This window comes from Nomascus leucogenys, chromosome 2 (assembly GCF_006542625.1).
Source record: "Nomascus leucogenys isolate Asia chromosome 2, Asia_NLE_v1, whole genome shotgun sequence".
Taxonomy (NCBI): Eukaryota; Metazoa; Chordata; class Mammalia; order Primates; family Hylobatidae; genus Nomascus; species Nomascus leucogenys.
The window spans coordinates 2974618-2998017 of record NC_044382.1 but is presented as its reverse complement, the minus strand read 5'-3'; the positions used below and the strand labels follow the sequence as shown (position 1 = coordinate 2998017).

Genomic DNA, 23400 nt, shown 5'->3' with positions numbered 1-23400 from the left:
GAATGAGGCTGGGGGAGAGAACAGAGTGGGAGGAAGAGACAGTGTGGTCAGCGGCAGCGCTGGTATCCAGTTCATGTGGCCACAGCTGCTACTGATGGTGGAGGTGATGGTGATGATGGTGGTGATAGCCAGCCTGGAACTTGGACTTCTTCTCTGAACCTCAGAGCTTTTCAGAGACACACAAAAAACTTTGCAAACACACACACATACACATGAAGTGCCAGGTATAAAATATAAAAAGAAACCCACAAAATTGCAAGTATTAAATGTTCAATTGAACATCCACAAATGTAACATTATGCCAGCTGGTCAAAGTCAGCTGCGTAAGTAAAATAGCCATAGACAAATTATATTTTCTTTGGAAAGTGCATAAATTGCAATGTATTTATTATGCAGTGAGGTATGACCTCCAAAAGAAAGAGGGCGTAGAGCTCTGTAAATGTCCTTAAATGGCTGTGACTCATTGGCAAACACTTTGTAAGATACTAAGCCCCCATCGATGGAGGTGTGCAAGGGGAGCGGGATGACTGCCTCTCTGGGGTGCTACAGAAGGGGTTCCTGAACATGAGGAGCCCTGTGTTTTGTTTCCACCCAGAGCTCTCCTATTTTACTATGGAGGGCTCACGATTCCTTCCCTTCTCCCCTCCACACACACACACACATTTGCTGGAAGAGACCTTTGAAATATTCTAAGCCCATCTCCACACTTTTCTGCTGAGGAAACTGAGGGTATGAAACTTGCTTGAGGTAACACAGCAAGTCAGAGTCACACCAGAGACACAAACTCAGGATCCGGATTCCCAGCCCAGTGTTCTTCCCACCCCAGCTCTTGCCCCTGAGCAGTTTTGCCCCTGGGTGGCAGGGATGTGGGCTTCTCTGAAAACACTGGCGATCCACATCTCACCTCCCCAAGAACCAAGGCAGACTCTTCAGCTATCCCATCTCACCCCTGCCCTGAAAGCTCCCTCCCCAGGCCTTTGCCACACTTGCCAGCCCACTGCAGATGGAGGACTTTGGCCAAGTCACAAAACATCATAAACCTTAATTTTCTTATCTATAAGATAGAGATGAATAGTGGTACCCACATAATAGGGTTGTTGAAGAGATTAAATGGGATAATGTATGTAAAATATTTCAAACAGTATCTGACACTTTAAAAGTACCCAATAAATGGGATATTATATTGTTATGATGGTTATTTTCAAATGCATTTAGCCAACTGAGTATTAATGGATCCCCATTAAGTGCCTGTTGGGGAGCAAGGTGGAGTGGATCCTGGATCCCGGATCCTGACCCTCGCCAAGCTCTCATTCCAGTAGGGAGACACAAATAGTGAACCAACAGAGAAACACACGAAATGCTAGGAGGCCACATGGGGTGGGGGATGTTAAAGAGGGTGAATTGAGCTGCCTTGGAGGGGTTCAGGAGGCCCCTTGGCAGAGCTGATGTGTGTACCAAGACGGGAATGTCCAGGTCATCAGCAGGTCACAAACCAAGCTCCGGGGAAGAGCAGGTGTGTAGTATCTGAGGAATAAGAGCAAGGTTAGGGGGGCCAGTGTGCACCCACTGAGGCCTCGGGTAGTAAAAGAGGAGATGGAGCTGGTTGCAGGGGATGCCGATCACAAGGGGCCTTGTGAGCCAGCGGTAAGAGCGTGTAACAGGACAAAACTGGTAAGGTAGAAGCAGGCAGGTGCTAGTGATTCAAGTGCCAGCAGCAGGGAGGCTGGTCAGGACCTGTCTCAAAACTTCAGGCAAGAGAGGGTGATGGCTCGAACTAGGACTAGGACGGGGGCAGCTGCAAAGGAGAGTAGATGTGTGTGTGTGTGCGTGTGTGTATGCATGTGCGCATTTCACAGGCAGACAGGGTTTGCTGATGGGCTGGATGTCGGAGGTGAAGGAAAGATGGGAATCAAGAAGAATGCCTAAGTGTTTAGCCTGAGCAACCAGGTGTTTGGAGGCTGGGGAGGAGCAGGTTAGAAAAAAGAATCAGGGGTCCTTTTCCAGCCCCTCACTTCATGATTTATATGCACTTTGTGCCCATAATATGCAGAAAAGACAAGTCTACAGAGACAGAAAGCAGGTTGGCAGCTGCCAGGGGCTAGGGAAAAGGAGGAAGCAGGAGCGACTGATAATGGGAACGAGGACTGCTTCTGGGGTGATAAAAATGTTTGGAACCAGAGAGAGGTGGTGGTTGCACAACATGGTGAAGGTACTGAATGCTCCCCAGCACTGTACACTGTAACATGGTGCATTGCATGTTATGTGAATTTCACCTCAGTTTTTGTTTTGTTTTGTTTTGTTTTTTGATGGAGTCTCACTGTGTTGCCCAGGCTGGAGTGCAGTGGCGTGATTCACTCACTGCAACCTCTGCCCCCCTGGGTTTAAGCCATTCTCTTGCCTCAGCATCCCAAGTAGCTTGGATTACAGATGCCCGCCACCACACCCTGCTAATTTTTATATTTTTAGTACAGACAGAGTTTTGCCATGTTGGCCAGGCTGGTCTCGAACTCCTGACCTCAGGTGATCCACCCGCCTCGGCCTCCTAAAGTGCTAGGATTACAGACGCGAGCCACCACACCTGGCCACCTCAATTTTCTTTTTTAATGTGAAAGATAAATAAAGCCTTTCCCAGACAAAAACTAAAGAATTTTGTCATCAGATGCAGCTTCAGTTTCCCACATCCGCTGTTGGCAGAGGCCGAGTAAATGGTGTGAGTCTCTCACTGATAAAGAAACATCACACAAGAACTGGTCACACAAGTCAGTGCCGAGGCTGGTTTCACGCCTTCTGTGGCAGGGTGGGTCGGGGGATATGGATGTTCAAAGCCCTGCCTGCCTCTTTACCGGCTGTGTGGCCCCAGACAAGTGAGGTTTCCAAACCTCAGTTTCACCATCTATCAAATGGGAACATGGCAATCTCTGCTATCCAGATACTATTATTATCATCTGTCAGGTGCTTGGCACGTGGTAGGTGCTCAGGAAATGGAAGTGGCCAGGGTCCTTGCTTCAAGTCCAGGTCCCCTCTCCCTCACTATGATGCCTAGGGGATGACATCGTCATAAAGGGTCCACTCTGACCCCGCCATCTAGCACTGAGCTGGAGGACACACGTCTCAGGGGTAGTGAGACTCTTCCCAGTCTGTGCCAACAACACCAGTTACAGAACCTGCCCCCAATTCCAAATTACAGACAACATTCAGATCCATTGACTTTTCAGCCTGTGCAGAGGGGTCCCGCTGGCGGCTGCCGAGCTTGGGACAAGACGTGCTTGGGGACAGAAGCAAGAACAAGTCCTGCCTTTGCACCCCTCCTGACTCAGAAGAAATAAAGGGGCAGGACCAAAGCTCCTAGGAGGCTGGAGGATTTCTCTCCAAGAAACAGCCACAGCCAGAAGTCTTTTCCTGCCTATGGGCTTTGACCAAATGTCCTGCCAGGAAGGAGTTAGACACCTGCAAACACAAAGATGAAAGATGTTTGTATGTTATCACAAGGGAGGAAGTGTTTTGTGCTGTTGATACAACTGCAATCACGCCATCTCTTTTAAAAGCCCAAAGCCCTTTCTCCACCTGCAAAGCCAAATATGTGGAGGCCGAGAACAGGGACTCTTGGAGGCTGACAGACCTGGGTTCAAATCCTGACTTTGCCACTTGCTGTTTTTGAAACTTTGGACAATTTCCTTAATTTTGCTAAGCCTCAGCGTCTGTGTTTGTAAAATGGGAAAAGAAAAATCTCTTGCCTCACATTGTTGTGGTAAAGATTAAATGAGATAACACCAGGCCTGTCATGAAGTAAGCATTCTTTATATGCCAATTTGTAGTAGTATCACTCTCATGGGTTGTTAACTGGTTGAAATCAAGAGATATGGGGTCCCCTGGGTGATCTTACGGCTGATGATTGAACCTTCAATGGCTCCTTATTATCTTCAGAACTAAGTCCAAACTCCCAAGCACCCCATCCCCAGCTATATTTTCCTCTTGAGAACTAGCCGGAGAGGTTGGCGGGGGCCAATCACACAGGGCATAGCAGGCATTGCCATTTTTATCCTAACAACAGGAGGGGAATTGTAAAGCTGTGGCATCCTCAAAGACCAGGACAGTTAGATTGCAAAACCTGTGCAATGATTGAGAGGAGAGGATGGGCCCTGAGGGCTATAAGCTTGGAGGTAGAGGACTTTTTATAAAGTGGCATCTGGACTGAGTGGACCAAGCATCAACCCTCACCCAACCCTAGCCTGGAGCCCATCTCAACCGTGTGGCCCTGTCTCACTCCTGAGCATGAGCTAGTCCTCCAGCTTCCATTCCTTTGCGTGTTGTTCCCTCTGCTCAGCGTACCCTTCTCCTTCCATTCTCCACCTGTCAAACTATATGTCTATTAGGTTTTGAGTAGGTGATACAAACACAAGGTGAAAAGATTGAAAAGGTCCCAAGAGACACACAGTGAAAAAGAAGGCTTTCTCCCATCCTGTCCCAGCTCCCATTTCCTCCCTGGAGGCAGCCATCCCTACCCTCTCACTGCCGCCCTCCTGAGCCGGTCCTTGACCGATGTTAACATGTGTAGATGTGTGGGTATGCACACGTATGTTCCCCCTTGTGCATATCATGCTCAGCATCAGCACACTTTTGGAGGCTCCCCCGCCCATCAGCCCAGACAATCTAAGTCTTTTGGATGCCTTCACCACGTTCTCTCAGGTGCACGTTTACACTTTCTGGACTTTGCCAACACAAGTAGTGCTTTGGGGAATCACAGGACAGACTCCTAGAAGTGCAACTGCTGGGTCAGTAGTCTGAGTGATTTTAACATTAATGGGGCTTTCCAGACCCAAGAAAATGCTTCCTTCCACAAATGCGTGTGTGTGTGCCGGAGTACACACCCTGGCATGCGCACGTCTGCCCCCGCACGTGCGCACACGCGGAGCTATTGCCTGCTACCGCCCTCAGAGCTAAAGTTCCAGTTCCCACACATGTGTGGCCTCCACCCACAGCTCTTATTAGCCATCTCTTGCTGTGTCTAAACTTCTAGAGGATTGGGACCACCACACCCTGTTCAAATGTATCCCCAGCCCCCGCCCCAGGGCTTGCCTTGGGCTCCTGGGCAAAGGCAAGAAGAAGCCCAAACTCCTAGCACATAATGGGCCATCAATAGTTTTTTCCAGGTTTTTAAAAATTTGTATAAATTTATGGAGTACAAGTGCAATTATGTAACGTACATAGATTGCATAGTGGTCAAGTTAAGGTTTATCATATCCATCACCCAAATAATGTATATTGTACTTCTTAAGTAATTTCTTATCACCCACCTCCTCACCTTTCAGAGTCTCCATTGTCTAGCATTCTATGTGCTAAGTCCATGTGTACACATGTTTTACCATCCACTTCTGAGTGAGAACATGCAATATTTCACTCCAGTTGTACTGGAGGATATTATTTTAACTAAAACAAAGCAGACACAGAAAGTCAAATATTGCAAAAGACAAGATTTCATTCTTTTTTATGGCTGAATGGTATTCCATTGTGTGTGTGTGTGTGTGTGTGTGTGTGTGTCTGTATACCACTGTTTCTGTTTCTTTTTTCCTTCTTTTCTTTTCTTTCTCTCTTTCTTTTTTGAAGCAGGTTCTCACTCAGTTGCCCAGGCTGGAGTGCAGTGGCATGACCTCAGTTCACTGCAGCCTTGAACCCCTGGGCTCAAGCGATCTTCCCACCTCGGCCTCCCTAGTAGCCTGCACTATAGGCGTGCATAACTATGCCCAGCTAATTTTTAAACGTTTTGTAGATATATGGTCTCACAACGTTGCCCAGGCTGGTCTCAAATTCCTGGCCAATCCTCCCAGCTCAGCCTCCCAAAATGCTGGGACTACAGGTGTGAATCACTGTGCCCTGTTACTTTTTCTTTATGCAGTCATTCACTGATGGACATGTAGGTTGATTCCATATCTTAGCTACTGTGAATAGTGCTGCTAAAAACATGAGCTCAGGTATCTTTTCGATGTATTGGTCAGCATTTCTTAAATGAAGCTGTCCTGCCATGTTAAGTGGGAAGAAAGGGCTCCCTGGGAAGGCCAGGGGTCATTTCAGCTCTGACCGTCTGGGCTGAAGCCACATTGGTCCGCAGCTCCTATGGGGGCAGCCACTCAGGGCTTAGAGAGGCTTGTCTTCCTTGCAACACTAAAATAACTCCCTGCTTCCTTGCAACCCCAAAATAACCCCTCCCAGCCCATTTTGGGCTGCTCCTTGGGAGCTGATGCTGGGGCCACTTTCTGATACCCTCAGTAGGCACCTGGAACATTTGAAGTGGTCGATTACAGGGGAAAAGTTCTGAGAACGAATAGCTCATGAGAATGAGGAACTGGGCGGTGCCGGGCAGCCACCTGCTCCGGCCCACCCCCAGCTGCCACACCCCCGAATCCTGATATATAGCAGGAGGTCAGGGACCCTGCGCCACTTTTCCCGCCTTCCAATCACATCACCCTCTGCTCGAACTTCCACTCCACCTGCTGGAGGCGTCTCAGGGTTCTTGGGCTACAACGCACCATCTTTCTCCTCCAAACGTTCACAGTGGCTGTTCTCTCTGGAATCGGCTTGTCCCATGTTCACTCAGTTACCTTGTTCCCATCTGTACCGATCTCAACTCGAATATCGCTTCCTTGGGGAAGCCTTCCGTACCTGCACCGTGATACATTCTGGCGGTGCTATTTCCCTTTATATAACTGTTAGCGCGGCTGCCATAAATAAGCAGTTCCACAGTAGGTCCCCGATGTTATCTCCTCCCACTCCTGTGATGGGCGCTCCAGATGTGTCTGCTGTGCTCACTGCTATAGCCCAGTCCCCAGCACAGTGTCTTCACCTGGAAGCTGAAGTCATGCACATGAATGCTATTTGCCGGCCATGCAGCTTTAGCCAATGACAAAAGTGTTATTGGTAAGAACCTACCACGTGCCGGGCACTAAGGGTTTTCCATCCCTTTACTGTCTTCATTTCACAGCCATCAAGTGAAAGAGAAGGTAGTAGCATCACCATTTTACAAATGAGAAAACTGAGGCTCAGAGAGTTGGAAGTCACGTGCCCAAGGTCACAAAGCTATTTCAGCGACAGCGCTGGAATTAGAACCCAGATCTGTCCAATGTCCAAGTCCTTGCTTTCAGCCCGGGGGCTCCCCTTCACTCCTCACGGTGTCTGTTCTGTAGAGTAAGGATCAAACCACCTACTTCACAGGGTTGCCGTGACACTCGCCCGGAAGGGGCGTCAGGCACAGCGGTCGCTGCGTGGATGCAGGATTTTCTTTTCCTGTTGTACATTATTGCCTGGAAAATCAGATTTATCTTTCAGGCCGAGTGAGAAGCCCAATCAAGCCTTAACTGATTCCCCCAAATTGCTGGTCGCTTGTGTGCAGTTGCCAGGCTCCCACAGGGCTGTGTCTGGGGGTTTAAGTACTTAAACAGCAAAAGGTGTTTCACTTCCCGCTGAAAAGGGAAAAGAAAGTATTGGACTTGATTTCATAAATTCGGAGGGGGAGCACATCCCAGTCACCAGCTTGGTTGCTTTTCTAGATGGCCTCGCCCCTCTGGTTTTCTAACTGCATGCATACCAGTGGCATTTCTTCTGGGGTTTCATGAGTTGGGGGCAGTGAGAGGGAGGCTGTGGCATCAGGCAGACTTGGGGCTGTCTGCCAAGTTCTACCTCTTTCTATGGAAAGCTTCACCCTCCAAGCCCTCATCTTCTTCACCACCAGGTGGAAGGATAGAAGAGAAAAGTGGTATTTTGTGTCTCACCACAACTCAATTCCTGGGGAGACACATTCTCATGGTGAATCACCAAGGACTCCACCAAGAAGAGAGTGCTCCCAGGGCCTTGAAAACTCAAAACTCTGCCCAGTGGGATTTAAAAAACACCCCCTTTCTGTCCACCTCAGAAAGCACAAGCCTCTGCCTGAGGTGAGTACAAGGGAGGTAGAAGGGAGAGAGGATGGAGAACCTACCTCTGGAAGACTTCCTGGAGGAGGTGACAGAGGAGGCCGGGGCTTGAAAAAAGAGTAAGAGCTCTCTAGGTAAGGAAAGGCCTTCCAGGCAGTGAAAACAGCATGTGCAAAGGCACAGAATCAGAATGGGCCTGGCACTTTTCAGAATTAAATGCCACAGAGCCAGATCAACGCTCCAAGGCAGCAGGGGCTGTACCATCTAACTCGGTACAAAGTGCAGAGAGATTACTCCTGCTTTTAGGCATCTGGGAGGACTCAAGGAGACAGGTACCTGAGCTGGGCCTTGAAAGGAGAGTGGTTGAAGTGAATACAAGAAAGAGTGACACACCAGGCATAGGGGACGCAAAGGCAGAGGAAGGAGGGAGAAGGCATGCTGCAGCTGGGGACATGCTCGGTTGCCTGAGTGTCTGTGAAATTAACAGGCAGATGCTGGAGTGTTGGATGAGACCCTGTTGGAAAGACAGGTTGAAGTCTGATCAGAGTGGGCATTAAATACAGGCCAAAGGAGTTTGAGTTGAATTTGAATCCAGGCTCTGCCATTTTCCAGGGGTGTGACATCACCTGGCCTCTTTGAGCCCCAGTCTCCTCAACCGTTAAATGGAGACAATGATTTTCCTCACTCGTGGGGTTGTGAGGATTCAGTGATATTGTATTTACTATGCGTGGCATCGCTTTGCCCAGGATGATCCTGCAGGACAGTTGTGCCATGGTTCATTGAACTTTCTTTCCCTGAAGATGGCAGCTCAGGCTGTTTTCCATTCTTGCCATTGCACATCTGCCAGCGGACATCCTTGTGCACGTATCCTCTCAAGAGCATTTGCATTGCCACGGGCTGGGCTCCCTAAAGAATGGCTTAGATCTAAGTGACCTAGAGGGCCATCCATTATATACTGAGAATTTTAAAAGAAGTGAAGGAGAGGCAGTTGCTGAGTAGCATGTATGCTGTGTGCGGACAGCGCCCGGTGTGTGCCCATGTGCAGGCAGAGGCACGAGAAACCCGGGAGGCCCCCACATACCAAACGGTCAGCAGCAGTCACTTCCTGGTGCAGGGGCTCAGGTGTGTGGTGGCCCTGATTCTTGGCCCTTTCTGTACACCTCAGGGATACTTGGCTTACTGGAATAAGCCTGTCATCATTTTGGAAGTTTGAAAGGACAGTTTGAGAGACTATTTTTTGTTAGCTATGAGGGTGACAATGATGGTGACAAGGATGACATGATTCTTCCTCACAGGCAAAGAGAAGCCATTGAAGGTTGCTCCATAAGGGGATGACGTGGCCCTCTAGGGCAATCCTTCTGCCCACATGGGACAGGAGAGGATGGGAGGGAGGGAGAGCGCCGTGCAAAATCCCCTGCCCTCAAGAAAGGTGACCAGAACTTATGGGAGCTGGGCTTTAAATAGGAATACAGCAGAAGTGGTTCTTCTTTGAAAACTCTATGAAGAAAGGACTCACAGCTGTTTTGGTCATCATTGTCCTCCCAGCATCTGGAGTAGCATCTGACACATTGTGGGTTTTCAAAGAAATATGTGTTGAAAAGGACTGAGGAAGGGAAGGAGGGGCAGGAGAGGAGAGAAGGAAAGGATTTTCTAATTATAAGAGAGGCTGGTTCACTCAGATTTGAAGACCCCTCATCCAAACATTAACTCAAATGTCAGCCTAATGCCAAAATACCTATACCCGGCTGTTGTGGTAACTCAGAAAAATTTTGATGAGAAATAGGGATTCTCCAAAAAAATACCCTTATTGCTACCCCCTCCAAAGTTAATTAAGTGTGGCGGTGAGACTCATGCTGTTTGGGCTATTTATGTAATGAAAAGATCTGCTAAAAATAGTACCTGGAGGTTCAGCCGCCAGGACTGGTGGCTAAGCCAGGGAGCATGGCAGAGGGTGATCGGGAACGCTGATCCCTGCACGAACACAATGGTTCTGATTAAATGATGCTTCTCATATTCAGGTTGCAAACCGCTCCAGGCAAGAGCCTGGGAGAGGCTTAATTTATGTTTTATGGAGATCAGCTTGCTTCTGAGAGGGGGTTCCACCGTCAACTCGATTTCTGCACACTCTCAGAGCTCAGGAGATTGCCTGCTCTCTGAAAAACCAGGAGGAGCTGGTAGGGAAGGACCGGGGCGTGGAACAGGGCCTCAGCTTATTTCTCGCCAGTTGGAATCATATACAGCCACCACTGGGAGGGAGCCTTGGAGATTATCTGGTGACCAGGGGCTCTTATTTAACCAAGAGGCATTGCACATGCAGTTACTTTATTGAAGTACTGTTTGCACTACTTCAATAGTGCAAAGGGAGGACGGGAGACAGGAGAAAGCACCCTAACGCCCGTGAGAGGGTGAGATGGGGGTGATAGGATAAACCTATTCATGGTGAGCCTCCCCACAGACTGTTACGCAACCATTAGAAGGACTGAGTGAGTTCTGTCCCTGCTGACCTGGATGTGGGATCACGTGTTCTGCCAAGTAAGACCAGTAAGATTTAGAGATGTGTTCGGAGCAGGGGTGGCGTGGATGACAGGTGACAAACTGCCGACTAAATCTGGCCCTCTGCCTGGCTTTGTACAGCCCGTGGCTAAGAATGGTTTTTACATTTTTAAATTTTGGAAAAAAATCAAAAAAGGAGATTTTTGTGACACGTGAAAATGATATGAAATTTAAATTTCAGTGTTCATTACTGAAGTTTTGTTGGAGTGCAGCCACGCTCTTCTGTCTGCACGTCATCTGCATAGCTGCATTCGCACTGCAGAGGCAGAGCCGAGCCGTCACAGGCTGCGAGGCAGGACATGTTTATTACCTGACCCTTTCCTGAAAAAGTTTGTCGGCCACTGCCTTAGAGTATGATGACATTTTGCCAAACAGCAGCACCAGATACTGTTCTCAGCACTTCAGAGGAGTAGATTCCTTACAATTGTTTATTCGTTCATTCATTTTATCCTTTATTCGTCAGATGCTTAATGTCTATCTGTGGGGCCAGGCACCAGGAACCAGCAGTGAACAAACAGATGCAGGCCTTCTTCTTCTGGAGCTGAAAGTCTGTGTCTAGATCCTTCTTTTCTCAGTACAAGCACTTCCAGCCTTTCCACCTCTTTCTCACCAGCCTCAGTGTCCAGCCCCTTGCATCCTGCCCCGCTTCTGCCTCCCCAGTATGTATCCTGATTGTCCAAGTCCCTCCCAAAGAAAGGTATCCAAACTGGCCCCATACTTCCTGGGGTCTTGCCAAGAGGTTGAGATCTAGTAGAAGGACACATCTTGAATTGGTTCATGCTTTCTATCTGGTTTCAAGGTGCTTAACATCCAACCCTTGCTTTTTCAGCTCCTGCCCTCCACTGAGTCCAGAGAGGGAGATCCCAGTACTTGACTCCATCACGCAGATGGGAGCAGGCACCAGCTATGGAGAGGGATACAGCTGCGGCTCCACATGACCCATCCTGCATGACACCAAAGCCACCGCCACACAGTGCCTCGGATTCTATGCAAAACCTGGGGAGCGGAGACCTACCCCAGCCCCGGGAGGAAGCTAGCTCTTCAGGGGATCGTCTGAGGACTGGAGTTTGATCCATGAACCTGGCTTCAGGCCTTGCTTTTCTCTCTTCTTCATTCATATTCATTCCCAACACCTTAGAAGGTGTTGCTTAATTTATTTCTAGAAAAGCAGCCCAGAGTCAGTCATTGAAGCCTTCCCCACCCCCTGGCCAGAAAAAAAAAAAAAAAAAAAAAAAATTGGACACATTTTGGCTCTGTTGGGAGCTTGGAGTCCAGTGGTTGGCATAATTGTCACATTGGGAGCAGAGAAGAAGCAACCAGGGGCCCTGGTCAGGGGACTGAGCCATAGAGTCCCAGGATGGCACCCAATGGCACAGCCTCTTCCTTTTGCCTGGACTCTACCGCATGCAAGATCACCATCACCGTGGTCCTTGCGGTCCTCATCCTCATCACCGTTGCTGGCAACGTGGTCGTCTGTCTGGCCGTGGGCTTGAACCGCCGGCTCCGCAACCTGACCAATTGTTTCATCGTGTCCTTGGCTATCACTGACCTGCTCCTTGGCCTCCTGGTGCTGCCCTTCTCTGCCATCTACCAGCTGTCCTGCAAGTGGAGCTTTGGCAAGGTCTTCTGCAATATCTACACCAGCCTGGATGTGATGCTCTGCACAGCCTCCATTCTTAACCTCTTCATGATCAGCCTCGACCGGTACTGCGCTGTCATGGACCCACTGCGGTACCCTGTGCTGGTCACCCCGGTTCGGGTTGCCATCTCTCTGGTCTTAATTTGGGTCATCTCCATTACCCTGTCCTTTCTGTCTATCCACCTGGGGTGGAACAGCAGGAACGAGAGCAGCAAGGGCAATCATACCACCTCTAAGTGCAAAGTCCAGGTCAATGAAGTGTACGGGCTGGTGGATGGGCTGGTCACCTTCTACCTACCGCTACTGATCATGTGCATCACCTACTACCGCATCTTCAAGGTCGCCCGGGATCAGGCCAAGAGGATCAATCACATTAGCTCCTGGAAGGCAGCCACCATCAGAGAGCACAAAGCCACAGTGACACTGGCCGCCGTCATGGGGGCCTTCATCATCTGCTGGTTTCCCTACTTCACCGCATTTGTGTACCGTGGGCTGAGAGGGGATGATGCCATCAATGAGGTGTTAGAAGCCATCGTTCTGTGGCTGGGCTATGCCAACTCAGCCCTGAACCCCATCCTGTATGCTGCGCTAAACAGAGACTTCCGCACCGGGTACCAACAGCTCTTCTGCTGCAGGCTCGCCAACCGCAACTCCCACAAAACTTCTCTGAGGTCCAACGCCTCTCAGCTGTCCAGGACCCAAAGCCGAGAACCCAGGCAACAGGAAGAGAAACCCCTGAAGCTCCAGGTGTGGAGTGAGACAGAAGTCACGGCCCCCCAGGGAGCCACAGACAGGTAATAGCCCTAGCCATTGGTGCACAAGATGGGGGCACTGGGAGGGGATGCTACTGGTGGGAATGATTAAGGGAGCTGCTGTTTAGGTGGTGCTGGTTTATGTTCTAGGAACTCCTCGTGAGTACTTTGTAAACACCCTCTTGCTTAATCCTCCCAACGGCCCCCAAAGGTAAAACAGCTCCATTTTAAAAGGAGCATATTAAAATTCTCAGAGGACTTGGCAAGGGCCGCACAGCTGGGGCCTGAAGAGTGGTCACCTGACTTCGGAACTCACGAGCCCCTTTTCCCAGCTACATTGTCCTTACAATTAGGAGTCTTATGTTTAAAGCCTGACTGCCACTGAGGAGTCGTAAGTGTTCAACCAACCCCTCCAGGATAGCACTCAAGTAACCATGTCACCAATGCTGCCACTTGATGGGGCTGTTGTGGGGTTAAATGAGAAACTCAGCTCAGTTCAGCATTTATTGAGCACCTACTATGCATCAGCTCTTACCGTGGGGGTGTGTAAGTTGGTGGGGAAAGAGGCCAGTGGCGTCAGAAAGGTGGGGCCTTGAAGGCGGCTGAGTTTGGGCATGATACTGTAGATTTTAGGAAAGGTGAAAGAGTTAGAAGCAAGAGTAAGGGTAACTTAAGCAGATCTACGTTTTGGAAAGAGGGCTCTGGGTACCCCTAAGATGTGGACCAGAGGATGAGGCTGTAGACGAGGGGGTTGTGGCACTCACTCATGAGAGAGGAAAGAGAAGAAAGCAAAATCAAGGAGGCCATAGATCTTAAAAGCTTGCAGACTCTTGGATGTTCACAGTGCGGGAGATGCAGAGAGGACAACAGGATTTCCCCTCCCAGAGGGCACCAGGCAGAAAAGATGCACAGAATCAGAATGAGATTTGGATAAATTCACTGGTGACAAAGCCAATGCAGGATCTTAAGGGGAACCACACCAAAGACCCGAGTGGCACCGAGGAAGCTCGCTGTGAGGAGAGACAGCTTACTGGTCTGGGCTTTAGCTGCTGAGAGGAGCAAATGCAAGAATGCTCAGAGGATACCTGGCACATAGAAGTTGCTCAATAAATGTTGCTTTCCTTTCTCTTCCCACAGACCATGGCTTTGCCTTCCAGAATGCTGGTCTGTGGAACTGACCCATTCATTCATTCATTTGTTCATTTGTTCATTCATTCATTTGCAAACATTCATCCAATTCCCACCACATGCCAGGAATTATGATGAATACTGGGGATGTAGAAGTGAGATTTTTTGGGTTTATGGTGATGAGGTTAGAGAAAATCAATGGCACAGCCCTGGTCTCAGCTCTGCCATCACTCACCTTGTATCTTGAGCAAGTTCCTCCCCATCTCAGGCCTCAGTTTCCTCATCTCATGGAGAGTTGGTCTACCCTCACCGGGCTTCCTACTTGCCCTCCAGAGTTGCCTGAAGCTCACATGAGCGAAGGGACATGAACATGCTCCGCCATCTCCCAACAGGGCATAAGTCCACGCTGCTGCACTGAGCGTCAGACTCAAGAAAAGCTTGCATGGATATTGCAGACCCACCAACAAGGGCTCCAGGTTCTGGAGATGTGGAGGCAAAACTGCCTAGTGAGACCCCTGCATATTCCCTCTGGTCCTCGCAGCTGCCACCCCCATTCCCAGGGCTGGAGTGTCCCTCCATAGACTCGGGTCCTGGGCCCTCTGCTCTTTCACCACTGTCCATCTGAAGCAAGCCTGGTTGCTCCTGCACTGAACTGTGGCCTCAGGCCCTGGACCCTGCCCCTCAAATCCACCCTCCAAGTGCACACCTGGAAACTTCCGCTTCCAGTGCTGATGGGCAAAACGCCCACCTACCATATCCTTGCGCAATCTCTTATTCAGGAGGCGGCTGGAGTGCAAAGCTGACTTAGCTCACAAAGCATAAAAAAATACAGGGATGTGGTTCAGCTAGAAGGTGGTTGCCACTCTTGGGTTTAGTCTGGTATATCACTTTGTAGTGCCGTTACCTATTTGAGCCCTGGGTTAATAAGCCACCTTTTCAGCTGAGTCCTTAAGGGAACTTATTCATTCAATAAGCACTTAACAACAATAGCTAACATTCATTGAGCATCCACTACTGGCCCGTTTCAGATGTCTGACATTGTTTCTAGGCATTAATTGTTCTTCGGGGGCATCCTACTCCCACCCCTGCACCAAGTGCTAAGGGCACAAAGTGAGATAGAGCATCTTCCACCCCGTGCCACCCTCGGCCACCTGCAATTGCTCATGGTCTAGTGAAGAAGCTGACTGGTCAGATTCAGAGCCACACATGCCAAGGATTGAAGCCCAGATGGGGCTGGCACATGGGCCCGGGAGCCCATTCCGGAGAGTAGACCTCTGAGCTTTTAAATGCAAATGAGAAAGGCCCTTTCATCCAAGGCAGGGCTGGACCCTTGAGACTCAGGGCCTCACTTCATCCTCCACACAACCCGGTGAAGCAGGGACTTGCTTAATCTCCACTTTATAGGTGGGAAAACTGAGGCTCACAGAAGTCAAGTAAACTGCCCCAAGGGATACAACCCAAAGTTGCGATCTGAGCAACAACAGAAATAGCAGCGCCTGCTGCAGACTGTCCTCCGGGCACCCGGCCTGCTGCAGGGTATGAGTGTCCATCTCCTGCTCTGATCCTCGTGGGCACCCTGGGTGGGGGGCTGTGAAGAAACCGAGGCCAGCAGAGAGGTGGTGCCTGCCAGGGTCATGCATGCAGCCGTGGAGGCAGGGCCAGAGCCGGGTCCAGAGCTCCTGCTCCTGGAGATCACGGCTATGGTCTGTCCTCCAGCCCCCAGGAGCAGGGGCAGAGGGCTTTGGCAGAGGAGGGTAGCGGAGCCAGTCAGAGGGCCCCACACTGTGGTTGAGGGCATGGAGGGCGGAGGTAGCCAAGAACAGCCAGAGGTTGATATTCCCACCAAGACTGCCGGGGCGATCAGGGCCTCGTGTGTGCCTCGATAAGCTTGGCTGCCAGTTTCCCTGCTGGCTGATAGCATGTCCTCCAGCTCTCCGTCTGGGGACAAACCCGCACTGACCCAGAGCTGTTATCACTGCCAAGATTGGGCTGTCTGCCTGAGCCAAGAATTCTGAAGGGAACTGAGCCAGCCTGCCCTGGGTGGGGTGGGGGCACCATCGGCCAAGGGGTGACTCCAGAAGATAGAGTGGCCAAGCTGGCTGGTCCTCCCTTCCCTGTGGCCAACCAGCAGCCACCCCACAATGTTCCTGCCCGGCCTCTACGAGTGCTCTTTGCAGCACACCCAGGACAGCTCACCCCACAGTCAGGGGCCCCGGCTGGTCCCACCATTCGAGAACCTGCTGGCTGCCTTGTGGGCAGACACCATCTGCCCCTTCCTGACCCCTACTGTCCACCCCTCATCACCTCTCCCTTGCCTCCTCTCAGATACCCCTGCTCCCAGCCGCTCCCTGTCTGCTCCATCACTCACAGTGAGCTCCCTAAATTATGAATCTCAGTGTAGTGCCCCTGCTCAGGACCCTCCTCTGCCTCCCACAGCCGCCTGCACATAGGTAGCCCTGTGTCCATTTCCTGTGGCTGCCATAACAAATCCCCGCCAGCCTAGTGGCCAAACACAACACACGTTATTCTATTGCAGTTCAGGAGGCCAGATGTCTAAGATCAAGGTGTTAGCAGGGCTGCTTCCTTCTGGAGGCTTCCAGAGAGCCTCCCTTTCCTTACCTTTCCCCACTTGTAGGCAGCCTGCATGCCTTGGCTCAGGGCCCCTCTCACATCACTCCAGCCTTTTGCTTCTAAGGTCACGTCACCTTCTGCTCTGCTGTAGTCAGTCTCCCTCCACCTCCTTGTTAGAAAGACACAATTGCACTGAGGCCCGCCTGGGTAACCCATGCACTCTAGAGCCTCAGCTCAAATTCCATAACGTCATCAAATCTGCAAAGTCCCTTTTGCCGCGTAAGGCAACGTTCTCAAGGGATTAGGATGTGGACACATTTGGGGGCCATTATTCAGCCTCCCACAAGTCCCAACCCTCTGGCCCGTCCTGATTTGGTCCCTGCCCACCGTCCTGCTGCCTTTCCTGCCACCTCCCCAGGCCCAGCCACCACCCTCTGCCCCAGCCAGAATAAACCACCCAGAGCTCAGTGAGAAGCATTTACCAAGGACTTGCCACCTGCCAGCACTGTTTGCAGTAGGGCAGGGAGAAAGGCTGAGGCCCTCTCCTCATAGGAATGTTACTCTACAGCAGGCGTTGTCACAGCGTGGCCCCCACCAGCAGGGGACTCCCAGAAACAGAGGAGCTGGCCTGGGCCGCCAACCTTAATGAGTGGCAGAGCTAGGATTTGAGCCCGAGTCTCTCTGATCCCAAAGCCTAGACTCTAGGATGAAATGCTGTCTGGATTTGAACTTGGCCCTGTTTTTGACTATCACACCAGTGCTAGCCCTACAGAGACCAGATGGGGAAAATGAGGCACAGGGAGGCAAGTGACCTGTCTGAGGTGTGAAGCAAGCTCAGGAGAGGCTGGGAGGAGAACCCTGTGTTTCTGGACCCCTGCCTAGGTCTCTTTGAGCCCTTTTCCCACCCATTCACTTGTTCATGGTAATCTCCCAAGGCAGGAGATAATATTCATTAGCACCTGGGCTATCATACTCTCCGGGCGTGGCCCTTCCTCGTGCCTGCACAGTCCCTGGGCCTGTGCCTGTGGCTTCAATACTCCTGATGCCTGGAGGGCTGCAGTCACAGCTGGTGCCTCCCCACTCCTTCCAGCTCTTCTTCTGTCCCCCAATCAGCCCAGCATCGCAACTGGCCCCTGACTGGCTCTCTGAATTTGCCCTCCTTCTCTCTGAGAGGTTTCCAGGCATAAATTGGATTATATTCCACTTCTCCTATTGCTTAGAGTAAAACACCAAATTCTTATCCCTGTCTCCAAGGCCCTGCCCTGCCACGACCTCCTCTCCTGCCCCTCTGGCTCCCCTCAGCCCACATGGTGTCTAACCCCATGCAGGCTCCCCTCAGCCCAGGCCCTCTTCTTCCCTCTCTTGACTTATCCTATTGGTTTAATGTCTGCTCCCCCTAGACCATAAGCTCCATAGGACACGTCCCTGTCTGTGTTCTTCACTACTGGACCCTAACACGTGGCACTGTGCCTGGCACAGAATAGGCCCAGGAATATCGCTGATTGAATAAATGAATGAGTGACTATCTTGTTATAGGCCCCCAGGAACCCTGAGAAGTGAACCCACCCCCACTGTAGAGATTAGGAAACCACGTCTGTAAGAGGGAAGTTCCAGAAACCTCATAAGAACTCAGAGATTCCTGGTTCGCCTTTTTAGCTTGGATGTCACAATAAGCCTCCCTCCAAATACTGGCATCAGAGGCAGGTTTCCTGGCAGAATCCAGTACCAGCTCTGAATCATAGAACCTCGGGGTGGGAACAGCCTAATCCCTCTCTAGCTCCAGCACAGATGAACGCAGGAAGGTGGTGTGACTTCTGGCCAATGGCACAGACAGCGAGCTTCTGAGTCAGGGCTGGAATCCGGAGTTCCCAACAACCTGGACTGCGTCCACAGCATCACCACAGCATGTCGTGGTTTGGCCAGAAGTCAGGGGCACAGCTTGAGGAGCAAGGCTGACTTTGTCTTTTGCTCCAAATCCAATCTCAGAAGATGAGGCTGCAACCACGTGTCTGATACACACACTTCTGAAGAAGAGCTGTTGTCCAGAAGATCAGTTTCCTTAAGGGCCTGAACGTGTTCACCCCTTCAAGAGCCCCAGCTTGTTAACTTATACATCCAGCTTAGTGAAATGCTCCCTTTAGCACATGGTTTCAGCGTTCCTGCCCGGCCTCTAGGAGTGCCCTTTGCATTACATCCAGGGCGGCTCACCCCACAGTCAGGGGTCCCGGCTGGCCCCACCACTCGGGAACCTGCTGGCTGCCTTGTGAAGCTGCTGCCCCGTCTCACAGCTGCTAGGGGTGCTCTCCTGGGGTGTTGGAGGGTGGGTCTGCCTAGTATGAGTCATGGCCCCACCATTTACAGGTCTGATGACCTCGGGCAAGTCACTCTCCAGTCTGAGCTGCAGCTTCCTTACTGTAAAATGCTGATAATCAGCAGACTTCCACAGAAAAGTCAGAAAAGGTGTAAAGGGCACAGACATTTAGCATCATTCCTGGCATGTGACAGGTACTTCAGCAAATGAGAATTTTCATTCTTTACCATCTATCTCGTTTTCATGTTCCTGTCTGTCTGCCTGCCTGCTTTCCTTTTTCTTTCTTTCAATTTTATTGTAAGTTTTATCAAGCTACATTTGACATATTATAGAATTCACCTGCTTAAAGTGGACAGTTCGGTGGTTTCTAGTATATTCCTGGAGTTGTGCATCTACAATCACAATCCGTTTTAGAGCATTTCATCACCCCCCAAAAGAAACCCTGCACCTGTGAGCTGACCCCCACACTCCCTGCGTTCCATTCCCTGCACCTTCACACCGAGGTGGCCACGCGTCTGCTTTCGGCCTCTCTGGATTTCATGGAATAGGTGCTCTTCTGTGCCTGGCTCCCCTCACTTAGCATAACAGTGCCACGGTGCTATCTTTATTTTCCGCCTTCTCTTCCTTTGTCCGTTTCTTCCATCCTTTTTGCTGCAATTTTCCCCTCCCCTCTGTTTCTTCTTTCCTTCCCTTTCTTCCATCCAAGGGCCCATTTTTCCTTCCCCAAGTGTTTGGGCTTTAGGGCAGCTCGCGGCCTCTGCAGGCCCTGGGTGGACAGCTCGAGGCTGCATCGTGGGCCACCGGGGCCCAAATCCCTGCCCGCCCAGCTTCTCGGGGCCTGCACTTCTGCACAGCGGCCACGCGGAGCAACGGCGCAAGCTCACAGTTAATCTTCTTCCTCTTTGTCTCTTCAGAGAGTTTGGGGAGTGAGAGCCCCTCCCACTCCTGGAAAGGAAGTCAGGGGAAGGAGAGCAGAGAGGAGGTGGGAAGCCCTTTACAGCCTCAAAAGTCAAGGAGAATAAATCGTGGCCCCCCAGGAGTCATTGAAAGGTAGAGAAACTTCCTGCATGGGTCTGGGGATGGTGACTGGAAGCCAGCTGGAGGCTCTGGCTTCTACCTGTGAACCCCTCCTTCCCCTCCCCTGCCCTGCCCTTGCCCTGGGTCTGAAGGCGCCGCCTTCCCAGGGACCGTGATGGGGCGGGAAGGGGCACCATGCCTTCGGGGCCACTGCTAGCACATTGGTACCCTTAAGAAGGAGCACAGCGGCTGCGCGTGGTGGCTCATGCCTGTAATACCGGCGCTTTGGGAGGCTGAAGCGGGCGGACCACCTAAGTCAGGAGTTTGAGACCAGCCTGGCCAACATGGTGAAACCCCATCTCTACTAATAATACAAACATTAGCTGGGCTTGGTGGCGTGTGCCTGGAATCCCAGCTGCTCGGGAGGCGGAGGCAGGAGAATGGCTTGAACCTGGGAGGCGGAGGTTGCAGTGCACTCCAGCCTGGGTGACAGAGCAAGACTCCATCTCAAAAAAAAAAAAAAAAAAAGGAGCACAGAAAGGTGAACAAATGAGGAAAAGGCCCTTCCTCCAGGGCACCCGGCCCCAGGGTGCACAGCCTGGCAAGCAGAGGGAGGGCTGATTGCAGGCCCTTGACCCCTTCACCTGATGCCTTTGTGCAGAAAACGGCCTGCACAACCGTATGGGGGCTGCATACTTTCGAGACCCTTCAGGAGACAGCCCAGCAAAAGGCAGGAGTCCCTTTCCTGCAAAGGGCCAGATAGTAAATATTTTAGGCCGTACAGCCCATTCGATCCCTGTTGCAGTGTTGCAACTCTGCCCTTGTAGGGTGAAAGCAGCCACAGACCATACATAAATGGATGGAGATGGCTGTGTTCTCATAAAACTGTATTTATGAACACAAAAATTTGAGCGGCATATCATTTTCACAGGGTCACGAAATGTTATTCTATTATTTTTCAACCATTTCAACAAAAACAGGTGGTGGGCTCAATTTGCCTGTGGGCTATCGTTTGCCAGCCCTGGCGTGGGGGAAGAAATGTGTGCCATTTCCAGCCCCTGGCTCTGTGACCTTGGGCAGGTGGCTTGCCCTTTCTGGGCCTCAGCTTGCTCATCTGCAAAATGGGGATGAAAATGCCTCCCTGAGAGAATTAGGATAAAATTTAGCACCGATTTATGCAAAGCACCTGGCACAGAGCAAATGCTTAGTAAGTGGCAGTCTTTATTTATTTATTTTTTTCCCTATGGCCCATTTGCCAAGGAGCAGCTGGAAAGTTCAGGGCAGGCTCTGTGGATTTATGTCTCAGCTGTGCTACTGAATTGTTCCAGGGGGGTCCTGACCCTAAGCCTGATGCCCCCCATCTGAAAACGGGAGACTTGGATCGGTGTCCGGGGATCATTCCAACACTAACTATATATAAATACTTAACAACGGAGAGAGCGTGCCAACCCCCCAACTGTGTTGTGTCAAGAATCTTCTGGCAAGGGTGGTAGGAACGTGTTTTTCATACTAATGAGTCGCTCGAAGTGTGGAGGCAAATTCAGTAAAGCGTGTCCTCGTCACGACTTGAGTTGCCGGTTCGGAAGCCAGGGGCAGGTGAGGGTGCAGGCTGGGCACAGGGCGGGGACTGCAGAGAGAGCCCCAGCCTTGGGGACAGGAGACCAGACCAGACTTTCTCATTCCCCTGCCACAGATTGGCTGTGTGAGCTTGGAGAGATCGTATCCCTCTCTGAGTCCCAATTTCCCCATCTGTAAAAGAGAGCTAAGAATTCTGGCAGCTGTCCCTGTCCCTGAAGCAGCAGTGGTGAGTCACAGGGCTCCCTGTTTTGGGGTGTTCATTACACTCGCAGTGGCTGTTTGTGGCACAGCATTCAGAGGGTGGAAGGGGGTGTGCCTGCATTGCAGGGTGTGCACAGCCCTTGAGGCTCTCCTGGGGCATGAGGACCATTCCCTCCCCGCCCTGCCTGGAGATAGGAAGCCGAGGTGGTCCCGACTGCCAAAAACTGGCAGGTGGTGCTACACAGCCATCAGCGTGCCTGCTTCTCCTGTCTCTGATCCATGCAGAAAGTTGCAGGAGGTAGCGAGGGCCTCACAGACAGGACGTCGCAGGTCCATGGAGGACACTCAGTCCCTCCTCATGTGAGGACCGACCACATCCCTTTGTTACCCAGGGACAGACTGTCAGGGTGGATGGCAGGGCTGTCCTCAATGCCCAGAGGATTCAAGGAACTTCTCCTTCTCATGCTGAATCTGGAGACACAGAGTTTTAAAACTTACTGTGAAAATGGAAGATAAAATGGAAAGTCATAGAGAACCCCATGTCTGTTGCCACCCTTCCTAGTCCCTGAAGCCACAGCTCTGCACTCGCTTCCCATCTTGGTCCGGGTGCAGACATGGCCTTAATATCTTGGTGGTAAGAGGATGCACATGCTCTTGTTCTGTCCCGCTTTTGTTCCACCTGGTGTTCATTCCTGAGCAGGCTGCACGTCTCTCACTTTTGTGGCTGCTGAGTTTCCTGCTGTCTCCCCCATTCACTCGTCCCTTACCAGACATTCTCGCAAGCTGGGAAGCTATTTATGACATGGCAGTTGTCTGTTGCCAGAGCTCTGAAGGCTGACCTCCCCAATTTGCTGGCTGGCTGACCTGGAGCGAGTGACTTCCTCTCTCTCAAACTCTTGTGTCTTCTTCATCTGAAAAATGGGGCTGATCATTCCAGTGCCTCCCTCCCAGGGCTGGGGAAGGACCAGTTGAGTGAGTGCTCTTGCCCCAGGAGTGGAGCTTGGTGCACACACCTGGACGTGCCCAGGTGTAAGATACTTTGTTTTATTCTGCTCTGGGACCTCATAGGCCACCACTTCACAGATGATGGAAAAACTTAAATTTTCCAGGTCAGGGAGCTCAGCCACTTCCCGTAGTAAACATGGTGGCTTTGGAAGTGGCACGCAGTCCGTGCAGGCTTCTCTCCCCTCCCCACCTGCATCCCCCCAGTGTAAGTCCCTGGAGGCTGTCTGGCCCCAGTGGCATTCTCTGGGCCACTCCAGACCTGTCTTGTCAGCTTCTCTATCCATGGCACCTGCGTGGACATAGTCGGCCGGCTCCTGGGCTCTCCCTGGCACTGTCCAAAGCCAGCTACATCCCCCTGCAGGCCTTAACCTCTGCTATGGGCCCCCACCCCTAGGACACCCTAGCAGGCAGTCCCCAAGGCTCAGCCATGTGCTCAGGCTCACTGTGGGCTCTGCGAGATGTTAACGATCTCCTGCAGCCCCTGTGAGGAGAGGGAAGAGGAACTGGGGTGCAGCCTGAGGCCTCCTAGCTGCTATTTCTATTCCCTTGCAGGGGCCCCTTGCTCTGAGACAGCCTTGTCCTGAGCTTCCAAATGGGGAGTGGAGCAGAGCCTCTGTGCTTTCAGACCCCACAAACTCACCTTCTAGTGACTCCAGCTCCTCTGCAATCTGGGTGTTGACCCAACAGGAGAGTGTTGGGGGTAGGAAGCAGGGCCCAGCCTAGCATCTAACCCAGCCTACC

At 51.3% G+C, this 23400-nt stretch overlaps 1 protein-coding gene across 4 annotated transcripts in view; it reads left to right on the top strand.

The window, feature by feature from the left end:
- The window catches only part of HRH2 (histamine receptor H2), a 52823-nt gene that overhangs the window by 13848 nt on the left and 15575 nt on the right, over nt 1–23400 (top strand). Inside the window, exons 2-3 of one of the 4 annotated variants that reach the window (XR_004032700.1) lie at nt 11287–12890; nt 19773–19908. Coding sequence is in view for 3 of the 4 variants with exons in the window: in XM_030824886.1 (XP_030680746.1) it covers nt 11815–12890; nt 13986–14223 (1314 nt within the window). In the remaining variant the exon portion in view is untranslated. Of the gene's footprint in view, nt 1–11286; nt 12891–13985; nt 14828–19772; nt 20030–23400 lie in introns of those variants that run through there. The other 3 variants (XM_030824894.1, XM_030824886.1, XM_003273257.3) reach the window with 3 other exon arrangements.